At 39.6% G+C, this 20,320-nt stretch overlaps 1 protein-coding gene across 1 annotated transcript; it reads left to right on the top strand.

Annotated features, from left to right (window-relative positions):
* The first annotated feature begins 9,487 nt into the window (after positions 1-9,487).
* LOC121385937 (protein ALP1-like) lies at positions 9,488-12,587 on the top strand. Its single transcript, XM_041516732.1, has 2 exons — positions 9,488-9,635; positions 12,016-12,587. The coding sequence occupies exons 1-2, from the start codon at positions 9,488-9,490 to the stop codon at positions 12,585-12,587; spliced, it is 720 nt and encodes a 239-aa protein (XP_041372666.1).
* Positions 12,588-20,320: the final 7,733 nt, after the last annotated feature.

The raw sequence follows: 20,320 nt of genomic DNA on the forward strand, positions 1-20,320 counted from the left end.
GTGCATTATATATTGTGGAATATGCATTGTGTTTTGTTTGTAATAAATTTAGGGTACTTACAAATTAGTGCTATTATTAACTTGACATTATTTGTCATGGTGGTGTTTGCTACTATAATGTGACACTATTTGCAATATTCTTGGAATGGCTATTTTTATTTTGACATATTTAGAATATTCCTAGTTTATTAGTTTTTGAATATTCCTATCTTTTACCAAAACTTTTAATCACTTATGACTTGATTACCACAATTGGTTTATACAACATTAAATTACTCACCAGAATGCTTTTCTTTGAACTCTCTTTTGAATATCTGTGCTTGATGTGAGCTGTTATTTCTTTGCTTAAATGATGAAACATACGTATGTTCTCACAAAGAACCCGTATGACCATTGTTGTCATTTCAGATCTCAAATCCACTTCCTCCATATTGGTGGGCAAGTATGAAGTCAGTGGAATGTTGAGAATGTCTTGTGGCAATGGCTTGTCATATGAAAGAAAGAAAGAAATGTTTTATTTAACAATGCACTCAACACATTTTATTTACGGTTATATGGCATAAGACATATGGTTACGGACCACACAGATTGAGAGAGGAAACCCACTGTCGCCACTTCATGGGCTACTCTTTTCAATTAGCAGCAAGGGATCTTGTCATATATGAGAGACGCAGCGTGGGCACTCTGTCTAAAGCTGCACAACCTTGTACCATGGTGTACATCTTGTTGTGCTTGTCTCTCGTTTGATGTCTTGTCGTCACTTTTTGATTTACATTGTCGAAACACAAGGAATAAGCAATTGCACCTGTAGTCCAAGAGAATGTCAACAAAAGTAAAACATATATACGAGTGATGCCATTACAAGCCATATATCCCAGGACAATTCATATTAAAGGCCAGTCGTCATTCGATATGTATTGTAGTAGAGAAAATCATGTTATATACATAAAAAACCCAAAATAATATTCCACACAATTTTATCTTATGATAAGGCGTATCATAAAATATTGTTTGTTTCCGGTTACCCGACCATAACAACGTTTTCCACGAAAACATTCCAAAACTATCACAAGCACTAATTTGGTGTCATTTAGGGGATAACCCTACTGTGTTTTCCGATTTGCGGACGTATATCGGTGGTTTTACTGTCGCACATTGTTATATAAAATAGTACAGATAACATACCATATTTTTGAATATATTACTTCACTAGAAGTATACCATAGATGTTGATTTAAAAACTACAACTGTATACATGTATATAAAGATTATGTGAACGTTTCTACCTAGTGTTTATTCATTATTATAAACTCATGCATAATGAGAATTGCCAATTAGCTAAGCCCCCCCCCCCCCCCCAAAAAAAATATTTCCCAACCAACCCCAACCTTTTTCTTTCTAGGTTTTATTTAATGACACTCAACAAATTTTATTTACGGTTATATGGCATTAGACATATGGTTAAGGACCACACAGATATTTAGAGAGGAAACCCGCTGTCGCCACTTCATGGGCTACTCTTTTCAATTAGCAGCAAGGGATTTTTTATATGCACCACCCCACAGACAGGGTAGTACATACCACGGCCTTTAATATACCAGACGTGGTGCACTGGCTGAAACGAGAAATGGCTTACCCATGCATCATCTCTACTTGGCATTTGGTTGGCCAAAGTGTGGCACCATCAGAATCAGTTGTGGGGCTCCTCTCCAATCTTCGAGATCTGACTGTTGGTCATTTAGGTGGGTCAGCTCTCTGCGCTAAATTTTCAGTGGGTATCTTTTTCTCAAAAAAGTTAGGTCCGACACCGTTTTTGAAATGGTCAGAACACACTCGCTGTTGGTTTCCAGTATTTCCGGCTTATAGCTATAATCCAGGCCCTTCTAGATTCTTTTTCTTTTGGCAGTTTGTGCAAAGTAACTCTTTTGTTAGCCCGAGTACTCTGACTGTAAGAGAGCTAGACGGACATTTGGACATAAACACGCTCTCATTATGAGAGCGTGTTTATGTCCAAATGTCCGTCTAGCTCTCTTACAGTCAGAGTACTCGGGCTACTCTTTTGTTAAATTTGCCGATCTTACCACGAAAATTATGACAATTTGTCATGCAACAATAATATTTCCCCATGTTCTGACGTTTACGGATTGGGCCGGAAATATAAAATACCTACCGGCAAAGGACATAACTCGCAAATAGCACAATTACGAAAGTCGGGAAATTAGCAGACGACAATTTGTAGTACATTTCCGTGAATGGATGTTTTCCCATTCATGTGACGTCAAATTCTCATGAGATTCTCGCGTTATCTGTCATGGCTGCCAAAGAATTTTTTTTTGAGTTGATATTTGTTAATTTGGGATTTATTTATTACATTTGCAAAAAAAATAAAAATAATAATAATAAAACGTGCCAACAATATCAAATAAGTGTTTTGAATAAAATGTAATTGAATTCTTTACAGAACACTGAATTTTTTTTTGCTACAATCGGGTCAGGTCAGGTCAGAGAGTTTAACGTGCACATTCAGAACAAACTGTTGTAGCGCACGCCTGTCCTGGGCGCAGGTCTCGGCCTCAGCCAGTTCCTCCGTCCAGGACAGGAAAGGGGCGGGGAGGGTGAAGGGGGCACCGCCTGTACTGTCAGGTGCAAGCTAGGGAGCATCTGCAGTCCGACCGTGATCGGTAACAGGCGGAGGGGTGGTTTGGTGCTATGGAATTTTGAGTCCCGAAGTATGAGTCCAAAGAGAAATGGTGCGCATTTATGAGAAGGAAATTAGGCGCATTTTTGAACGGTCTGCCGATATAGTAAAGAAGGGAGCTACGTATACAGTTTTGGAATTTATTAAGCCGAGAGTAGCTCGTTACGGGGACCTAGATGGCGTTGAAATGTCTCCCTAGGTTGCCCATAGGGCCCTTAAATGGGCATGAACTGTTCAGCTCATGGCATGACAACCCAGGGGAGACTCGCTAGCAATTGTGTATGTATCGCTACAATTGGAATTGCAAAATGGTTTAACGTGCACATTCAGAGCAAGCTGTTGTAGCGCACGCCTGTCCTGGGCACAAGTACCGGCCTCAGCCGGTTCCTCCGTCCAGGACAGGAAAGGGTTGGGGTGGGTGAAGGAGGGACCGCCTGCACTGGCAGGTGCAAGGGAGCACCAGCAGTCCAACCGTAGTCAGTAACAGGCGGGGGTTGGTATGGTGCTATGTAATTTGGAATGTCCCGTAGGATTAAGCCAAAGGGAAATGAGTGCGCATTTGATGAAGGAAGTTTTGGCGCAATTTTGATGGTCGTTCTAAAAATAAACGGTAATTGCTACAATTCAGTTCAATTCAATTTATTGGATATTACCAAACAAGCTGGTGACGGTGTCAGCAAACAGATAAAAAACAAACATACAACATCAATAACCACAACATCAATAACCACAACATCAATAACCACAACAACAATTAATAATAATAACAATATTAATGCACATGCCAGACGGAGAAACAAAATTTGTATTATATTTGCTACACGAGGTATATGCCTCACCTCGTAGCACTAAACAGAAGACCGTGTCGATGTGAGCGCTACGTTATCGTATATATAGTTTGACCAGAAGCACATTTTTGGTGTTTTTTCTCAATAAAAAAATAAAATATATAACATACCCATTAGTCCTGGTACCATTCCAAATTAGAAAAATTAACAACTTTTATATCCATGTCTTGTCCGTATGTACGAGTTTGTTGTTATTATTATTATTATTTTAATGATCTTAAAGTTACAGTCTCTGGTACAAATTTTAAATAAAAGCTCAAATGCACTTTTGAAAAAAAAAATTGTGTGTTCACTATGAACGGTACGGAAGCGTATTAGTGCCATCACACACAATAAAATAATTCTATTTGCCTACATTTAAACTTAGAAAAATCAACTTTAATTAAAGTTGATTTTTCCAATATTAAATGTAGGCAAATAGAATTATTTTATTGCGTTACATGACACTAATAGCCTACGTTTCCGTACTACGTATATATATATATATATATATATACACATATATATAATTATGTAAACTTACAACAACACTTTCACTTCTGTCTTAGGTCTACTGAGGAAGAAACCAGCGAACATGTCGAGTCAGAATGAATGAATGAATGAATGTTTAATGACACCCCAGCACGAAAAATACATCGGCTATTGGATGTCAAACTATGGTAATGCAAATAAATTAAGTGATGATCAACATTAATATAAAAATTCAAGATTTAAATAAAAACAGTGTAAAGAACTATGCAAAAATACAAACACCACAGGTAGACACTGACTTAATCAAAATGTCTAAATATTGTATCATCTGTACTGTATTGGCCATTCTCAAAGAGAATGTTACACCCTTGCACCACGGTGAGGTTACAGCACGCGCAGGGGATATCGAGTCAGTCAGACACCGAATACTTACCTTTTTACTCCATTGTTGAATGCAGTTCGCAGAAGACCAAACCGAAACTTGTGGATCGAGACGGATTTTCATATGTTCATAAAGTAATTACATAACATAACGTTTTCTTCTTTCTTACATTATTATGACTCTTTCTGGTTGTTTTCTTGTGTGTAATTAATTACAGTTTCTGTATATTCAATGTTTCTGGTCGTTTTAATATTTGTAAGAAGCCCAAACTAGATTTTGTCTTCAAATAATTTCGGACGTACGAAAAAATTATATTTTAGGAAATAAAATAAAATTTAACCTATTACAAATATTAGAACGCTCAAAAACACGTTTAATATACAGCCAGTAATATTTTATGCAGAAAAATATATTTGATATGTAATTACATTCGTTAAAAAGTCTCTGTTATACAGTCGATAACATCTTAAAATTGCAGCAAAACCCAGGTATGTCCCTTTAAAGATATTTCAAATATCATATAGTAATTACTACAGTGCAGACATCGGTTCTATGGCGAGGCATGCAAGTTTGCCATGGTGGGTAAAAAACTGAATAATTAACAAAACACTTGCGATCGTACAAAAACAAAATAAACGGATCCACAATTCTCTTCTTTTCGTATGTTTTCACATGCAACATTTCACTAAATAATATTTGGCTACCAGTAATCTGTGACACATTCATGACATTAATATACCTACCGATCTTGTTTTATTCAAGTAAGTTAAACTATAAACTGAGAGTGAGAGTTCATTGATCACGGTCCACTATAGTATAGGTTTAACTATACCAAATAAAATCCCATAGGTGACTATGTTAACGTTTGTGTTTAAAAACCCTATATGCAATATATTATCCAAACTATGACCTATAAATATCAGTAATATAACCCCTTCCTCAAAGTATTAACTGCAGAAAATGGTACCCTTTCATGGCTCATTTTCGGTATAAGGGTCATTCTACAGAAAGTGTAATTTTTATGTCCCTGCACAATTTCTTTTTTATTTATATATACAAAACAAAATTTGTTGTCTTTAACGATACCTTATTAATAATATCATCCAGCATTTTTTCTCTCTCTGGTAATCAGCTTTCATAATGGCACTTTGGGTAAAATAAATGTGTTGTTGGAATGTAAAGAGTATATCTTCAATGTCCCTAACTGCGTTATGTTTGGTTCGCGCAATTAACATCCGATTTGTTGTCGTCTGCTTGTCGTTCATTTGTGAGGTTTTTCTTCAGTTAGTGAAGATTTCCATTAACAATAAAGTTCAGACAAGTATCTAAATACAAAAATTTACAAACCCCTAAAACCATCAAGTTTATTATAGTCCGTCCCATCCTTCTACAAGTGTTTTTTGTTAATATATTCAGTGTGGTTTGACGTTAATCTTACTAAAATTAGCTCCACTATTACATGTGGATCTAACAGCAGCCCGTTGGAGCTCATGTCCAGTTGAATTTTCATTCAACCAATCAAAACCTTACTTCCAAAATCATGCCAGTGATTTGAAAAGAATTTGAAAACATTCGGGATTATGCCGAGGGTATACAAAATGATACGGGTGAATTACGAAGTATGCCGGAAACTAATTGCAATATAAAATTAGTTTCAAGACGAAAAGGAACCGTGATCGTATAGCCATAAAATCTGTTTATACTAGTATATAGAGTTTATTACTGCCCTTTCCCCCCTGTTTTTTTCAATGTTAAAAGAGACCAACAAGTTCGCCTATTGCATAAATAGTCTCGCCCGATATTTTTAGAATTTGTATGCTACCGAATAACGCTATAAAAGGCAAAGTGTAATTGGTCGATATTTAAATTGTTATTCTGCCCCGGAACCACTCCCTGGCTATGTCAGAGACTGAATCCGTGGTGGACGTGCCTGAACCCTTGTGGATAGGGGCACATTAAATGGGTTCCCGTTCCCGTTAAATTGTTATTTATAGATGAAATGTCACCTGGACATGGGAGTCCACGCAATGCTGTTAGATCTACTGGTAGTCCCAGTAGAGCTAATTTTAATCAGATTGGTTTGACGTAAGAAGATAAGTAAAGGTGTTTTGGAAATAAATAAATATGATTTTTGTGTCCAATTTACAAAACAATCGGTTGAGAAATAAATAGCATGTAGTAAATTTCATAGTATAAAAAAGCATTCCCTGTGGAACCGACTAAAGCCCCGTTCACACTGTCAAGGATCGTCTGGCCGGATCCACGACGGATAAAAACCTCACGGATGACCCCGGATAATTGTTTATTCGCGGTCCTCTACAGATGCACCACGGTTTAACTATGGTTTTCGACGGATAAACCAAGGATTATTAAGGATAGGGGTTAGTTGACAACGGGGAGCACTACGGGTCGCTACGGACCGCTAATGGTCGGTACAGTTTAGTACGGACCACAACGGATTGTCACGAATGCAGACTTTCGTTTTTGAAAAACCCAGGATTGCTAAAAATTGCATTCCTCAAAATGCTTACGAGGGGGTGGAAATCACACTCCTCAAAATGCAGAGGAGGGAAAAATCGCACCCCTCAAAATAATCACCATTAGAGGCAATTGCACCAATGAACATGATTAAGTTGGAGGAGTAATGATTTCTAAATTAAATATCTTAAGAGTTAATGTTTTGTGTTTTCAAAATAAATATCCTAATTTAACTAACATGATGGTTGTTCTCAAAGATGAAGGAATGGACCATTGTAGTATTACACAAGAAAAAGAAACACCATGAACACAACGTTTATCGATTTCTTATGTATTATATGCATATCATGTTGCACTAAAATTCTGAATCATGATAACTGGTTGACTATTTATGAATAAAGAATTGAAACTGATTTGTTTGTGCTTATTCTTTCTTTTTTAAACCACCCTAATGTAAAGTTAATTTTAAAATATACATGCTTTACGCTCGGTAAATTCGAATTACTGAGTTGAAATTAAATCGGTGTAGGTTTCTTTCAGGTGCCCGTCAACCAATCACATGTTCTAGAAATCCGACTCTACCAACGTCAATGTCCTTGGCTTTAAATCACGTGGCAGTATCGTGAAAGAGTCTGCGAGTATGTCGCTATGCTATTAATGAAAACAAAATCTGCTTTACTAAATTAGTTTTGCATTTCAGGCTCGTCGCACTCAGGGGAAGCTGTGGAGTGGCATCTAAAAGCTGCATTCCATGCATCTACCATTCTGTCATTGTCTATTATTCCCATGCCTTCTTTGTCTTTGCACTGTTGTTCTTTCATTTCAGATGCAGTATATGTACTCTTAATGGGACGTAGCAGGTGGACTGGCTGTGACGCACCTTCGCAATCTGGAGTGGAGATGGTGGCTAAAGTGGAACTCGACTTCGTGACCAAGGCAAACTCCTCTATATACATCCGGACTACAGATCGCAACTTTCCAGTCTCCGATTCTGGACTTTACCCTTTTTCCAAGGTGTATGTCCCTTCTTGAACTGTGTCTATCGACTTGTATTACCTTCCATGGATGTGACTTGTGGTGTATAAAACAGTGAAATACTTATTGTGGTCAGGTCAGGTCATTGGGCTTTACGTGCACATTCAGAGCAAGTTGTTGTAGCGCACGCCTGTCCTTGGCACAAGAGCTGGCTCTTCCGTCCAGGACAGGAAAGGTGGGGGTGGGTAGGAGGAGGGACCGCCTGCCCTGGCAAGTGCAAGGGAGCACCAGCAGCCCGACCGTGGTCGGTAACAGGCGGAGGGTGGGGGGGGGGGGGGGGGGTAATGGTGCTATGGAATTTTGAAGGAGCAAAGAATAATGCCAAAGAGAAAAAGTGCGAATTTTGGATTAGGGAAGTTTGGCGCAATTCTGAACGGTCGATCGAAAAAGAAAGATCAGGAGCTACCTATAGATTTTGAAATTAGTGAGTTGAGAGTAGCTCGTTAATTAAACCTATTTGATGCTGGAGTGCCTCCCTAGGTTGCCCGTAGTGCCCTTAAAAAGGGCCTGACCGCTTCTGGTCGTGGCATGACAACCCAGGGGAGACTCGTGCAATTGTATATATGCCGGTAGATAAGGCGCCGTTCTTGCTGTTCCGGGGTTCGTGTTGATTCTGTCGTCTTGAAGGCGTCCTCCTCTTCAGTGTCACCAACTGCCCAAGAAGTCCACCAGCAGCAAGTATTTGGGATTGGGGTAGGGGAAGATGGTATTCTTTTGTCCATCTCCCCCTAGGTGCACTGCAATTGTGTACTCGGAGCCGGTTTTCTTTTGCACCCTATGTACTGTTGGGGTTGTGCATGCACTCTCTCTCTCTTTCCTTTCTTCTAATTCGTATGCAAGTATATATTTATATACTATTTATTTTATTTTATCTCTATTTTATTTATTTATTTTGTTGAAAATAATTTTGTATTTTCTCTTCTTCGTTTTTTTTTTTTTTTTTTTTGTTCTTTTTTTTTTTTTTTATTCCAATGTTGTATTATAAATCCAAGTGTATTACTAGCTCCCAATATACATCTCACAATATATTTTCAAAAATTAAGCTTAACATCTAATGACGTAATCGTACATGAGTGTGTGTTTTTATACTAACAATTATTGTTTTCAGATTGTTGTTCAGAATATTGTGTTTTCAACATGTCTTTCTTAGTTAAATGTATTAGTATATCTTTTGACCACTTAATTTGTAAGGTGATAAATTAGAGTCCCCAATCCGAACATTACCAATGTATTTTGGGGCAATAAACATTTTGCAAAACAAAAAGCCCTAAAATCATATCTGGAGCTGAATGTTACACTCCTGATATGAACTATTCGTACTTACCGGTAGAGAACAAGTGGGTTCATGTTGGCTTACTGAGAAGTATTCTGTAAGCTGAATGTTGCACTCCTGACATGGACTATTCGTACTTACCGGTAGAGAACAAGTGGGTTCATGTTGGCTTACTGAGAAGTATTCTGTAAGCTGAATGTTACACTCCTGACATGGACTATTCGTACTTACCGGTAGAGAATAAGTGGGTTCATGTTGACTTACTGAGAAGTATTCTGTAAGCTGAATGTTACACTCCTGACATGGACTATTCGTACTTACCGGTAGAGAACAAGTGGGTTCATGTTGGCTTACTGAGAAGTATTCTGCAAGCTGAATGTTACACTCCTGACATGGACTATTCGTACTTACCGGTAGAGAACAAGTGGGTTCATGTTGGCTTACTGAGAAGTATTCTGTAAGCTGAATGTTACACTCCTGACATGGACTATTCGTACTTACCGGTAGAGAATAAGTGGGTTCATGTTAGCTTACTGAGAAGTATTCTGTAAGCTTAGAAGAGATATAAATTATGCTTTCTTTGTTAACATGTTGAACGCTCACTTGGTCATCAATATTTTATTTATCTTTCTGTTTGTTTTTGCAGTAAAGCTACAAGTTTGTTAATAAATTTAACAAATATTTAAAGGTGCAGACCCTAGTTTTTTGTTTGTTTTTGTTTTTGTTTTTTTTAAATATATTTATTGTCCCAGATATTTATATATTGATAATGTCAAGGTTGGGGCCCTGAAATCATTATCTAACAATAGATACATAAATATAAAGTGCATTCAATAAAATTACTAGTTAATTCAAACAGTCAAATTTGGAGCACAAAATTAATGACAGACTAAATATATAATAATTGTGACGGAACATGCTCTTAATTTTGTTTTCGCCTGTGGCAATATTAATTGTTTTAGAGGGCCGTGTGCAGTTCCAATATGCACTTAAGCCCAGGTGGGCACTTTGTTACGTAATACCTATGCGCGACGGTCGTCGAGCTCTTTCTAATATACACCCAGACTAGGTGCGGAGGCCATGTGGCCAGTAGTTACGTAATACCTCCGCTAGTTCGGTACGTTCGGGGTATTGCTGGCGAACTAAGCGTCAGCAAGTCTGGCGATCTAAGAAAAATATGCCGGCTTGGTCGCTGTGGAAATATCACTTGATAGGGGGAGGGCCGCGATGTACCCCCAGGCGATATTCTGATTTTTATGATAAATAGCTAGGATTTTAGAGATATCGGGGAGAACCATAGGAAGGCTCCCAGGGATCGTTGTCCGTCCGGACTGGTAAATATTTTATTTCTGCTCTGTGTATAACCTTGATGTGATTTTAAATATTTTAATACTGTATTATACCAATATTATTTAGACGGTGCTGCCGGTAACCTGACGCAGTAAACTGTAGGCTCACTGTCTAATATATATAAAGCTTAACCAGTCATCCTAGAGGACCTAGGTAAACTGTAGGTTATTGTCTTTATTGTGATTGGTACCAGTATTAATTCTGTGTTACAAGGTTACTGAATGAGTAGTTAAGGGTTAATTAAAAATTAACCAGTTAGGAATAGAGTTGTAATTCCTTTATTAATTAAGTTCCCCTGGAAGCGTTTCTCAATTATCACACGTGTGGGTGTTGTGAAGTGATTAGCATATTGTGTACACTAGACACCTAGAGATTAACTAATTAAGTAATCAGTTCTGGGTTGTTATTATTTGTTGTTGTTAATTAACTACTGTGGCAGTACATTTGTCAGCGTAGGTTAATACAGATTCCAAAGTGTATTGTGTTTTTGTTGTGTTTTCTAGTGAACTAAACGTGCTATATTACATATACTTTATATAAGATCTTATCTCTGATCATACCTAGACGAACCACGCGGGTATAACTGCCCGTTACAGAGAGGTCTAATAGATATACAGTTAGGAGAGATATTTGGATAATCGTGTTTCATTCAGTTACGGGTATTATAGGATCCCCGTGACAATAATAATAATAAAAAAAAATATATATATATATATATATATATATATATATATGTATATATAATAAAAAAGAAATTAAACAGATAGACCGAGAGAAAAGAAGAAAAGAAAAATCCATATTTCCAAATATAGAAAACAAACGTTATTGGCTTTTAGGTTACAAACACACCACCCCCCCCCCCCCCCCCCCCCCCCACAAAAAACCCACCACCAACAGTATGTGTCTAAAGCCTCGTTTACATGCCATCATTTGACCCTGGGTCATATTTTAACACGGGGTCATATTTTAACCCGGGAGTCAAATTGGTGGATTTTAACCCTGGGGTTATATTTTTTTAGTGCGTTTATATGACTGAGTATAAAAATGATATTTTCATTAAATATATGTCCATTTGAGCCCACACCATGGGACGTATAAGGCGTTTTCAACGAAAGCAGCACTTTGCAATGGTACTAACTGTGGCCTTAGTTGCAGAATTACAACGTGAGAGAAGAATATGGGCAGTGCAAAGAAGCAGAGTGTGGTGGCAGGATATTGTTCTAGGTACTTTTACTGATGAACAATGGAAAGAAAATTTTCGAATGAAAAGAGCGACATTTGACTTTCTATGTACAAAGTTATATGACAAACTGCAAAGAAGCTCGGTGGTGCGAGAAGCCTTATTTGTAGAACAGAGTTGGAGTCGCCATATACTTCCTTGCATCTACTGCAATTGGAAACTTGTTCGGAATTCACAAGTCTACTGTGCATTCTTGCGTGCATGATGTTTGTGATGCAATAGTTGCTCTACTCTTTCCAGCGTTCGTGACCTTTCTGAAGGGCCAAGGATTGAAAGAGATCATCCGTGGCTTCCAGGAAATGTGGAACTTTCCTAACTGTGCTGGCGCCATTGATGCCACGCACATTCCCATTATTGCCCCAAAAGAAGATCACGCAGACTATGTAAACAGAAAGGGATGGTACTCGATCATACTGCAAGCAGTATGTGACCATAGATACTGCTTTACTGACATCTGTATCGGGTGGCCAGGCCGTGTCCACGATGCGAGAGTTTTCGCCAATTCTCAGCTCATGGCGCAGGCAGTAAATGGGAACTTGTTACCATCATCGCCAGAATGGACACAGGCCGTAGGACCTACAGATGACAACATCGACATGCCAGTGGTCCTCATTGGTGACGTAGCATACCCGATGTCTTCATGGCTTTTGAAACCATACGTTGACAGAGGGAGATTTACTGAAGAAGAACAAACATTCAACTACCGCCTGAGCAAAGCGCGAATGACAATCGAAAATTCACTTGGACGCCTTAAGGGTCGCTGGAGGCGCTTTCTCAAGAGACTGGATTTGGACATCTACCTTATTTCTTAATAGATATTTGTTTTTGCTGCTAATAAGATATGCTAAGCACTAAATAGGCTTTTTTAACCAATACTTACACTACAAGGGAATACTATTCAAAATAGATAGCTAGGCTAGTATACACCCCTCTCCTCATTATAATCCAAGGATGGGGGGGGGGGGGGGCTTTGAATAGCCGTTGGATTACATTAGAATAGGGACCTAGGACATTAGGAACAACCTCAACACCAAACTAGGGTTTACAAACAGACAGCATGCACAACCCCAACAGTACATAGGGTGCAAAAGAAAACCGGCTCCGAGTACACAATTGCAATGCACCTAGGGGAAGATGGACAAAAGAATACCTTCTTCCCCTATCCCAATCCCAAATACTTGCTGCTGGTGGACTTCTTGGGCAATTGGTGACACTGAAGAGGAGGATGCCTTCAAGACAACAGGATCAACACGAACCCCGGAACAGCAAGAATGGCGCCCTACCTACCGGCATATATACAATTGCAGGAGTCTCCCCTGGGTTGTCATGCCACGACCAGAAGCGGTCAGGCGCTTTTTAAGGGCCATGCGGGCAACCCAGGGAGGCACTCCAGCATCAAATAGATGCAGAATTGCGCCAAACTTCCCTAATCCAAAATTGCGCACTTTTTCTCTTTGGCATTATTCTTTGCTCCTTCAAAATTCCATAGCACCATTACACCCCCCCCCCCCCCCCCCCCCCCCCCCCGCCTGTTACCGACCACGGTCGGGCTGCTGGTGCTCCCTTGCACTTGCCAGGGCAGGTGGTCCCTCCTCCTACCCACCCCCACCTTTCTGTCCTGGACGGAAGAGCCGGCTCTTGTGCACGTAAAGCCCAATGACCTGACCTGACCACAATAAGTATTTCACTGTTTTATACACCACAAGTCACATCCATGGAAGGTAATACAAGTCGAAAGACACAGTTCAAGAAGGGACATACACCTTCAAAAAAGGGTAAAGTCCAGAATCGGAGACTGGAAAGTTGCGATCTGTAGTCCGGATGAATATAGAGGAGTTTGCCTTGGTCACGAAGTCGAGATCCACTTTAGCCACCATCTCCACTCCAAATTGCGAAGATGCGTCACAGCCAGTCCACCTGCTAGTCCCATTAACTTTAAGAGTATATGTACTGCATCTGAAATGAAAGAACAACAGTGCAAAGACAAAGAAGGCATGGAAATAATAGACAATGACAGAATGGTAGATGCATGGAATGCAGCTTTTAGATACCACTCCACAGCTTTCCCTGAGTGCGACGAGCCTGAAATGCAAAACTAATTTAGTAAAGCAGATTTTGTTTTCATTAATAGCATAGCATAGCGACTACTCGCAGACATTTCTACTTTCTGTTTCACGATACTGCCACGTGATTTAAAGCCAAGGACATTGACCTTGGTAGAGTCGGATTTCTAGTACATGTGATTGGTCGACGGGCACCTGAAAGAAACATACACCGATTTCATTTCAACTCAGTAATTCAAATTTACCGAGCGTAAAGCATGTATATTTTAAAATTAAATTTACATTAGGGTGGTTTAAAAAAAAGAAAGAATAAGCACAAACAAATCAGTTTCAATTCTTTATTCATAAATAGTCAACCAGTTATCATGATTCAGAATTTTAGTGCAACATGATATGCATATAATACATAAGAAATCGATAAACGTTGTGTTCATGGTGTTTCTTTTTCTTGTGTAATTCTACAATGGTCCATTCCTTCATCTTTGAGAACAACCATCATGTTAGTTAAATTAGGATATTTATTTTGAAAACACAAAACATTAACTCTTAAGATATTTAATTTAGAAATCATTACTCCTCCAACTTAATCATGTTCATTGGTGCAATTGCCTCTAATGGTGATTATTTTGAGGGGTGCGATTTTTCCCTCCTCTGCATTTTGAGGAGTGTGATTTCCACCCCCTCGTAAGCATTTTGAGGAATGCAATTTTTAGCACTCCTGGGTTTTTCAAAAACGAAAGTCTGCATTCGTGACAATCCGTTGTGGTCCGTACTAAACTGTACCGACCATTAGCGGTCCGTAGCGACCTGTAGTGCTCCCCGTTGTCAACTAACCCCTATCCTTAATAATCCTTGGTTTATCCGTCGAAAACCATAGTTCAACCGTGGTGCATCTGTAGAGGACCGCGGATAGACAACTATCCGGGGTCATCCGTTAGGTTTTTATCCGTCGTGGATCCGGCCAGACGATCCTTGACAGTGTGAACGGGGCTTTAGTCGGTTCCACAGGGAATGCTTTTTTATACTATGAAATTTACTACATGTTATTTATTTCTCAGCCGATTGTTTTGTAAATTGGACACAAAAATAATATTTATTTATTTCCAAAACACCTTTACTTATCTTCTTACGTCAAACCAATCTGATTAAAATTAGCTCTACTGGGTCTGTCCGTAGATCTAACAGCATTGCGTGGACTCCCATGTCCAGGTGACATTTAATCTATAAATAACAATTTAAATATCGACCAATTACACTTTGCCTTTTTTAGCGTTATTCGGGAGCATACAAATTCTAAAAATATCGGGCGAGACTATTTATGCAATAGGCGAACTTGTTGGTCTCTTTCAACATTGAAAAAAACAGGGGGGAAAGGGCAGTAATAAACTCTGGATTGTATACTAGTATAAATAGATTTTATGGCTATACGATCACGGTTTTCTTTTCGTCTTGAAACTAATTGTATATTGCAATTAGTTTCCGGCATACTTCGTAATTCACCCGAATCATTTCGTATACCCTCGGCATAATCCCGAATGTTTTCAAATTCTTTTCAAATCACTGGCATGATTTCGCAAGTGAGGTTTTGATTGGTCGAATGAAAAGTCAACTGGACATGAGCTCCAACGGGCTGCTGTTAGATCCACATGTAATAGTGGAGCTAATTGTAGTTAGATTAACGTCAAACCACACTGAATATATTAACAAAAAACACTTGTAGAAGGATGGGACGGACTATAGTAAACTTGATGGTTTTAGGGGTTTGTAAATTTTTTGTATTTAGATACTTGTCTGAACTTTATTATCAATGGAAATCTTCACTAACTGAAAAAACCCCTCACAAATGAACGACAAGCAGACGACAACAACTCGTATGTTAATTGCGCGAACCAAGCATAACGCAGTTAGGGACGTTGAAGATATACTCTTTACATTCCAACAACACATTTATTTTACCCAAAGTGCCATTATGAAAGCTGATTACCAGAGAGAAAAAAATGCTGGATGATATTATTAATAAGGTATCGTTAAAGACAACAAATTTTGTTTTGTATATATAAATAAAAAAGAAATTGTGCAGGGACATAAAAGTGACACTTTCTGTAGAATGACCCTTATACCGAAAATGAGCCATGAAAGGGTACCATTTTCTGCAGTTAATACTTTGAGAAAGGGGTTGTATTACTGATATTTATAGGTCATAGTTTGGATAATATATTGCATATAGTGTTTTTAAACACAAACGTTAACATAGTCACCTGTGGGATTTTATTTGGTATAATCAAACCTATACTATAGTGGACCGTGATCAATGAACTCTCACTCTCAGACCGGCCTCGGTGGCGTAGTGGTTAGGCCATCGGTCTACAGGCTGGTAGGTACTGGGTTCGGATCCCAGTCGAGGCATTGGATTTTTAATCCAGATACCGACTCCAAACCCTGAGTGAGTGCTCCGCAAGGCTCAATGGAGAGGTGTAAACCACTTGCACCGACCAGTGATCCATAACTGGTTCAACAAAGGACATGGTTTGTACTATCCTGCCTGTGGGAAGTGCAAATAAAAGATCCTTTGCTGCCTGTCGTAAAAAGAGTAGCCTATGTGGCGACAGCGGGTTTCCTCTAAAAACAGTGTCAGATTGACCATATGTTTGACGTCCAATAGCCGATAATAAGATAAAAAAAATCAATGTGCTCTAGTGGCGTCGTTAAATACGAGTAGCCAAATATTATTTAGTGAAATGTTGCATGTGAAAACATACAAAAAGAAGAGAATTGTGGATTCGTTTCTGTTGTTTTCGTACGATCGCAAGTGTTCTGATATATATTCAGTTTTTTACCCACCATGGCAAACTTGCATGCATCGCCATAGAACGGATGTCTGCACTGTAGTAATTACTATATGATATTTGAAATAACTTTAAAGGGGCATTCCTGGGTTTGCTGCAATTTTAAGATGTTATCGACTGTATAACAGAGACTTTTTAACGAATGTAATTACATATCAAGTATATTTTTCTGCATAAAATATTAGTGGCTGTATATTAAACGTGTTTCTGAGCGTTCTAATATTTGTAATAGGTTAAATTTTATTTTATTTCCTAAAATATAATTTTTTTCGTACGTCCGAAATTATCTGAAGACAAAATCTAGTTTGGGCTTCTTACAAATATTAAAACGACCAGAAACATTGAATATACAGAAACTGTAATTAATTACACACAAGAAAACAACCAGAAAGAGTCATAATAATGTAAGAAAGAAGAAAACGTTATGTTATTAAAATGTAATTACTTTCATGGGCGTACATAGAATTTTGAAAAGTGGGGTTCCAAAATAGATTGCAGAGATATTGGGCATATATTTCTATGTTGAGTAAATATAATAATGTCAGATATATTAAATTATAAAAAAAGCGATTTCAGGGGGGGGGGGGGGGGGGGGCGTGGTTCGGTCGAACCCATCGAAACCGCCCCTCTTTGAGAATGGCCAATACAGCACAGATGATACTCGATATCCCCTGCGCGTGCTGTAACCTAACCGTAATGCAGCGGTGTAACATTCTCTTTGAGAACCCCTGCGCGTGCTGTAACCTCACCGTGGTGCAGGGGTGTAACATTCTCTTTGAGAACCCCTGCGTGTGCTGTAGCCTCAACGTGGTGCAGGGGTGTAACATTCTCTTTGAGAACCCTTGCGCATGCTGTAACCTCACCGTGGTGCAGGGGTGTAACATTCTCTTTGAGAACCCCTGTGCATGCTGTAACCTCACCATGGTGCAGGGGTGTATCACTCTTGAGAACCCCTGCGCATGCTGTAACCTCACCGTGGTGCAGGGGTGTAACACTCTTTGAGAACCCCTGCGCGTGCTGTAACCTCAACGTGGTGCAAGGGTGTAATATTCTCTTTGAGAACCCCTGCGCGTGCTGTAGCCTCAACGTGGTGCAGGGGTGTAACACTCTTTGAGAACCCCTGCGCGTGCTGTAACCTCACCGTGGTGCAGGGGTGTAACACTCTTTGAGAACCCCTGCGCGTGCTGTAACCTCACCGTGGTGCAGGGGTGTAACATTCTTTGAGAACCCCTGCGCGTGCTGTAACCTCAACGTGGTGCAGGGGTGTAACACTCTTGGAGAACCCCTGCGCGTGCTGTAACCTCAACGTGGTGCAGGGGTGTAACACTCTCTGAGAACCCCTGCGCGTGCTGTAACCTCAACGTGGTGCAGGGGTGTAACACTCTCTGAGAACCCCTGCGCGTGCTGTAACCTCACCGTGGTGCAGGGGTGTAACATTCTCTGAGAACCCCTGCGCGTGCTGTAACCTCACCGTGGTGCATGGGTGTAACTCTCTTTGAGAACCCCTGCGCATGCTGTAGCCTCACCGTGGTGCAGGGGTGTAACATTCTCTTTGAGAACCCCTGCGCGTGCTGTAACCTCACCGTGGTGCAGGGGTGTAACATTCTCTTTGAGAACCCCTGCGCGTGCTGTAACCTCACCGTGGTGCAGGGGTGTAACATTCTCTTTGAGAATGGCCAATACAGCACAGATGATACAATTGATATTTTGAATAAAAGTCAGTGTCTATCTGTGGTGTTTGTATTTTTGCACAGTTCTTTACACTGTTTTTATTTAAATCTTGAATTTTTATATTAATGTTGATCATCACTTTATTTATTTGCATTACCATAGTTTGACACCCAATAGCCGATGTATTTTTCGTGCTGGGGTGTCATTAAACATTAATTCATTCATTCATTCTGACTCGACATGTTCGCTGGTTTCTTCCTCAATAGACCTAAGACAGAATTGAAAGTGTTGTAAGTTTACATAATTATATATATACATGTATATGTATATATACGTAGTACGGAAACGTAGGCTTTTAATGCCATGTAACGCAATAAAATAATTATATTTGCCTACATTTAATATTGGAAAAATCAACTTTAAATAAAGTTGATTTTTCCAAGTTTAAATGGAGGCAAATAGAATTATTTTATTGTGTGTGATGGCACTAATACGCTTCCGTACCGTTCATAGTGAAGACACACAATTTGTTTTCAAAAGTGCATTTGAGCTTTTATTTCAAATTTGTACCAAAGACTGTAACTTTAAGATCATTAAAAAAAGAATAATAATAACAAACTCGTACATACGGACAAGACATGGATATAAAAGTTGTTAATTTTTCTAATTTGGAATGGTACCAGGACTAATGGGTATGTTATATTTTATTTTTTTTATTGAGACAAAACACCAAAAATTTGCTTCTGGTCAAACTATATACTAGTATTCGATAACGTAGCGCTCACATCGACACGGTCTTCTGTTTAGTGCTACGAGGTGAGGCATATACCTCGTGTAGCAAATATAATAAAAATTTTGTTGCTCCATCTGGCATGTGCATTAATATTATTATTATTATTAATTGTTGTTGTGGTTATTGATGTTGTATGTTTGGGTTTTTTATCTGTTTGCTGACACCGTCACCAGCTTGTTTGGTAATATCCAATAAATTGAATTGAATTGAATTGTAGCAATTACCGTTTATTTTTAGAACGACCATCAAAATTGCGCCAAAACTTCCTTCATCAAAATGCGCACTCATTTCCCTTTGGCTTAATCCTACGGGACATTCCAAATTACATAGCACCATACCAACCCCCGCCTGTTACCGACTACGGTTGGACTGCTGGTGCTCCCTTGCACCTGCCAGTGCAGGCGGTCCCTCCTCCACCCACCCCAACCCTTTCCTGTCCTGGACGGAGGAACCGGCTGAGGCCGGTACTTGTGCCCAGGACAGGCGTGCGCTACAACAGCTTGCTCTGAATGTGCACGTTAAACCATTTTCCAATTCCAATTGTAGCAATACATACACAATTGCTAGCGAGTCTCCCCTGGGTTGTCATGCCATGAGCTGAACAGTTTATGCCCTTTTAAGGGCCCTATGCAGCGGTTGCAAAACAAGGTGTCGCGTGTCGCATGCAGTAGTACCCAGGCCTGTTGGGCCCCATGACCTACTTTCCGTGACCTTGACCTACTTTCTGTGACCTTGATGACATCACGTGACCTCGTCCTACTGACCCAGCCCCTGACCTACTTAGACCGGCCCATGACCTACTTAGACCGGCCCCTGACCTACTTAGACCGGCCCTGACCTACTTACGCTGGCCCCTGACCTACTTAGGCCGGCCCCTGACCTACTTAGAACGGCCCCTGACCTACCTAGACTGACACGAAAGAGTATAAAAAGGCTAGATACGGTTTAATTGTCATTCGCTCGCCGAAAACAATCAGATCTACGTTCAATCCAGAGATGGCCTGTTCCACAAGTGATGAAGTGAGATGTCGTCTAGAACTTGGAACTAACGTCTACGTGGTGGCCAAGTTATGGAAAGGGGACACTGCTATTCACATACGGAAATTTGACAGTGACAAGGGGAAAACCTTCCCCACCAGCGAGGTATTGTCCTTAGTCTTAAACAGTGGATC

The sequence above is a fragment of the Gigantopelta aegis genome, chromosome 12 (assembly GCF_016097555.1).
Source record: "Gigantopelta aegis isolate Gae_Host chromosome 12, Gae_host_genome, whole genome shotgun sequence".
Lineage (NCBI taxonomy): Eukaryota > Metazoa > Mollusca > Gastropoda > Neomphalida > Peltospiridae > Gigantopelta > Gigantopelta aegis.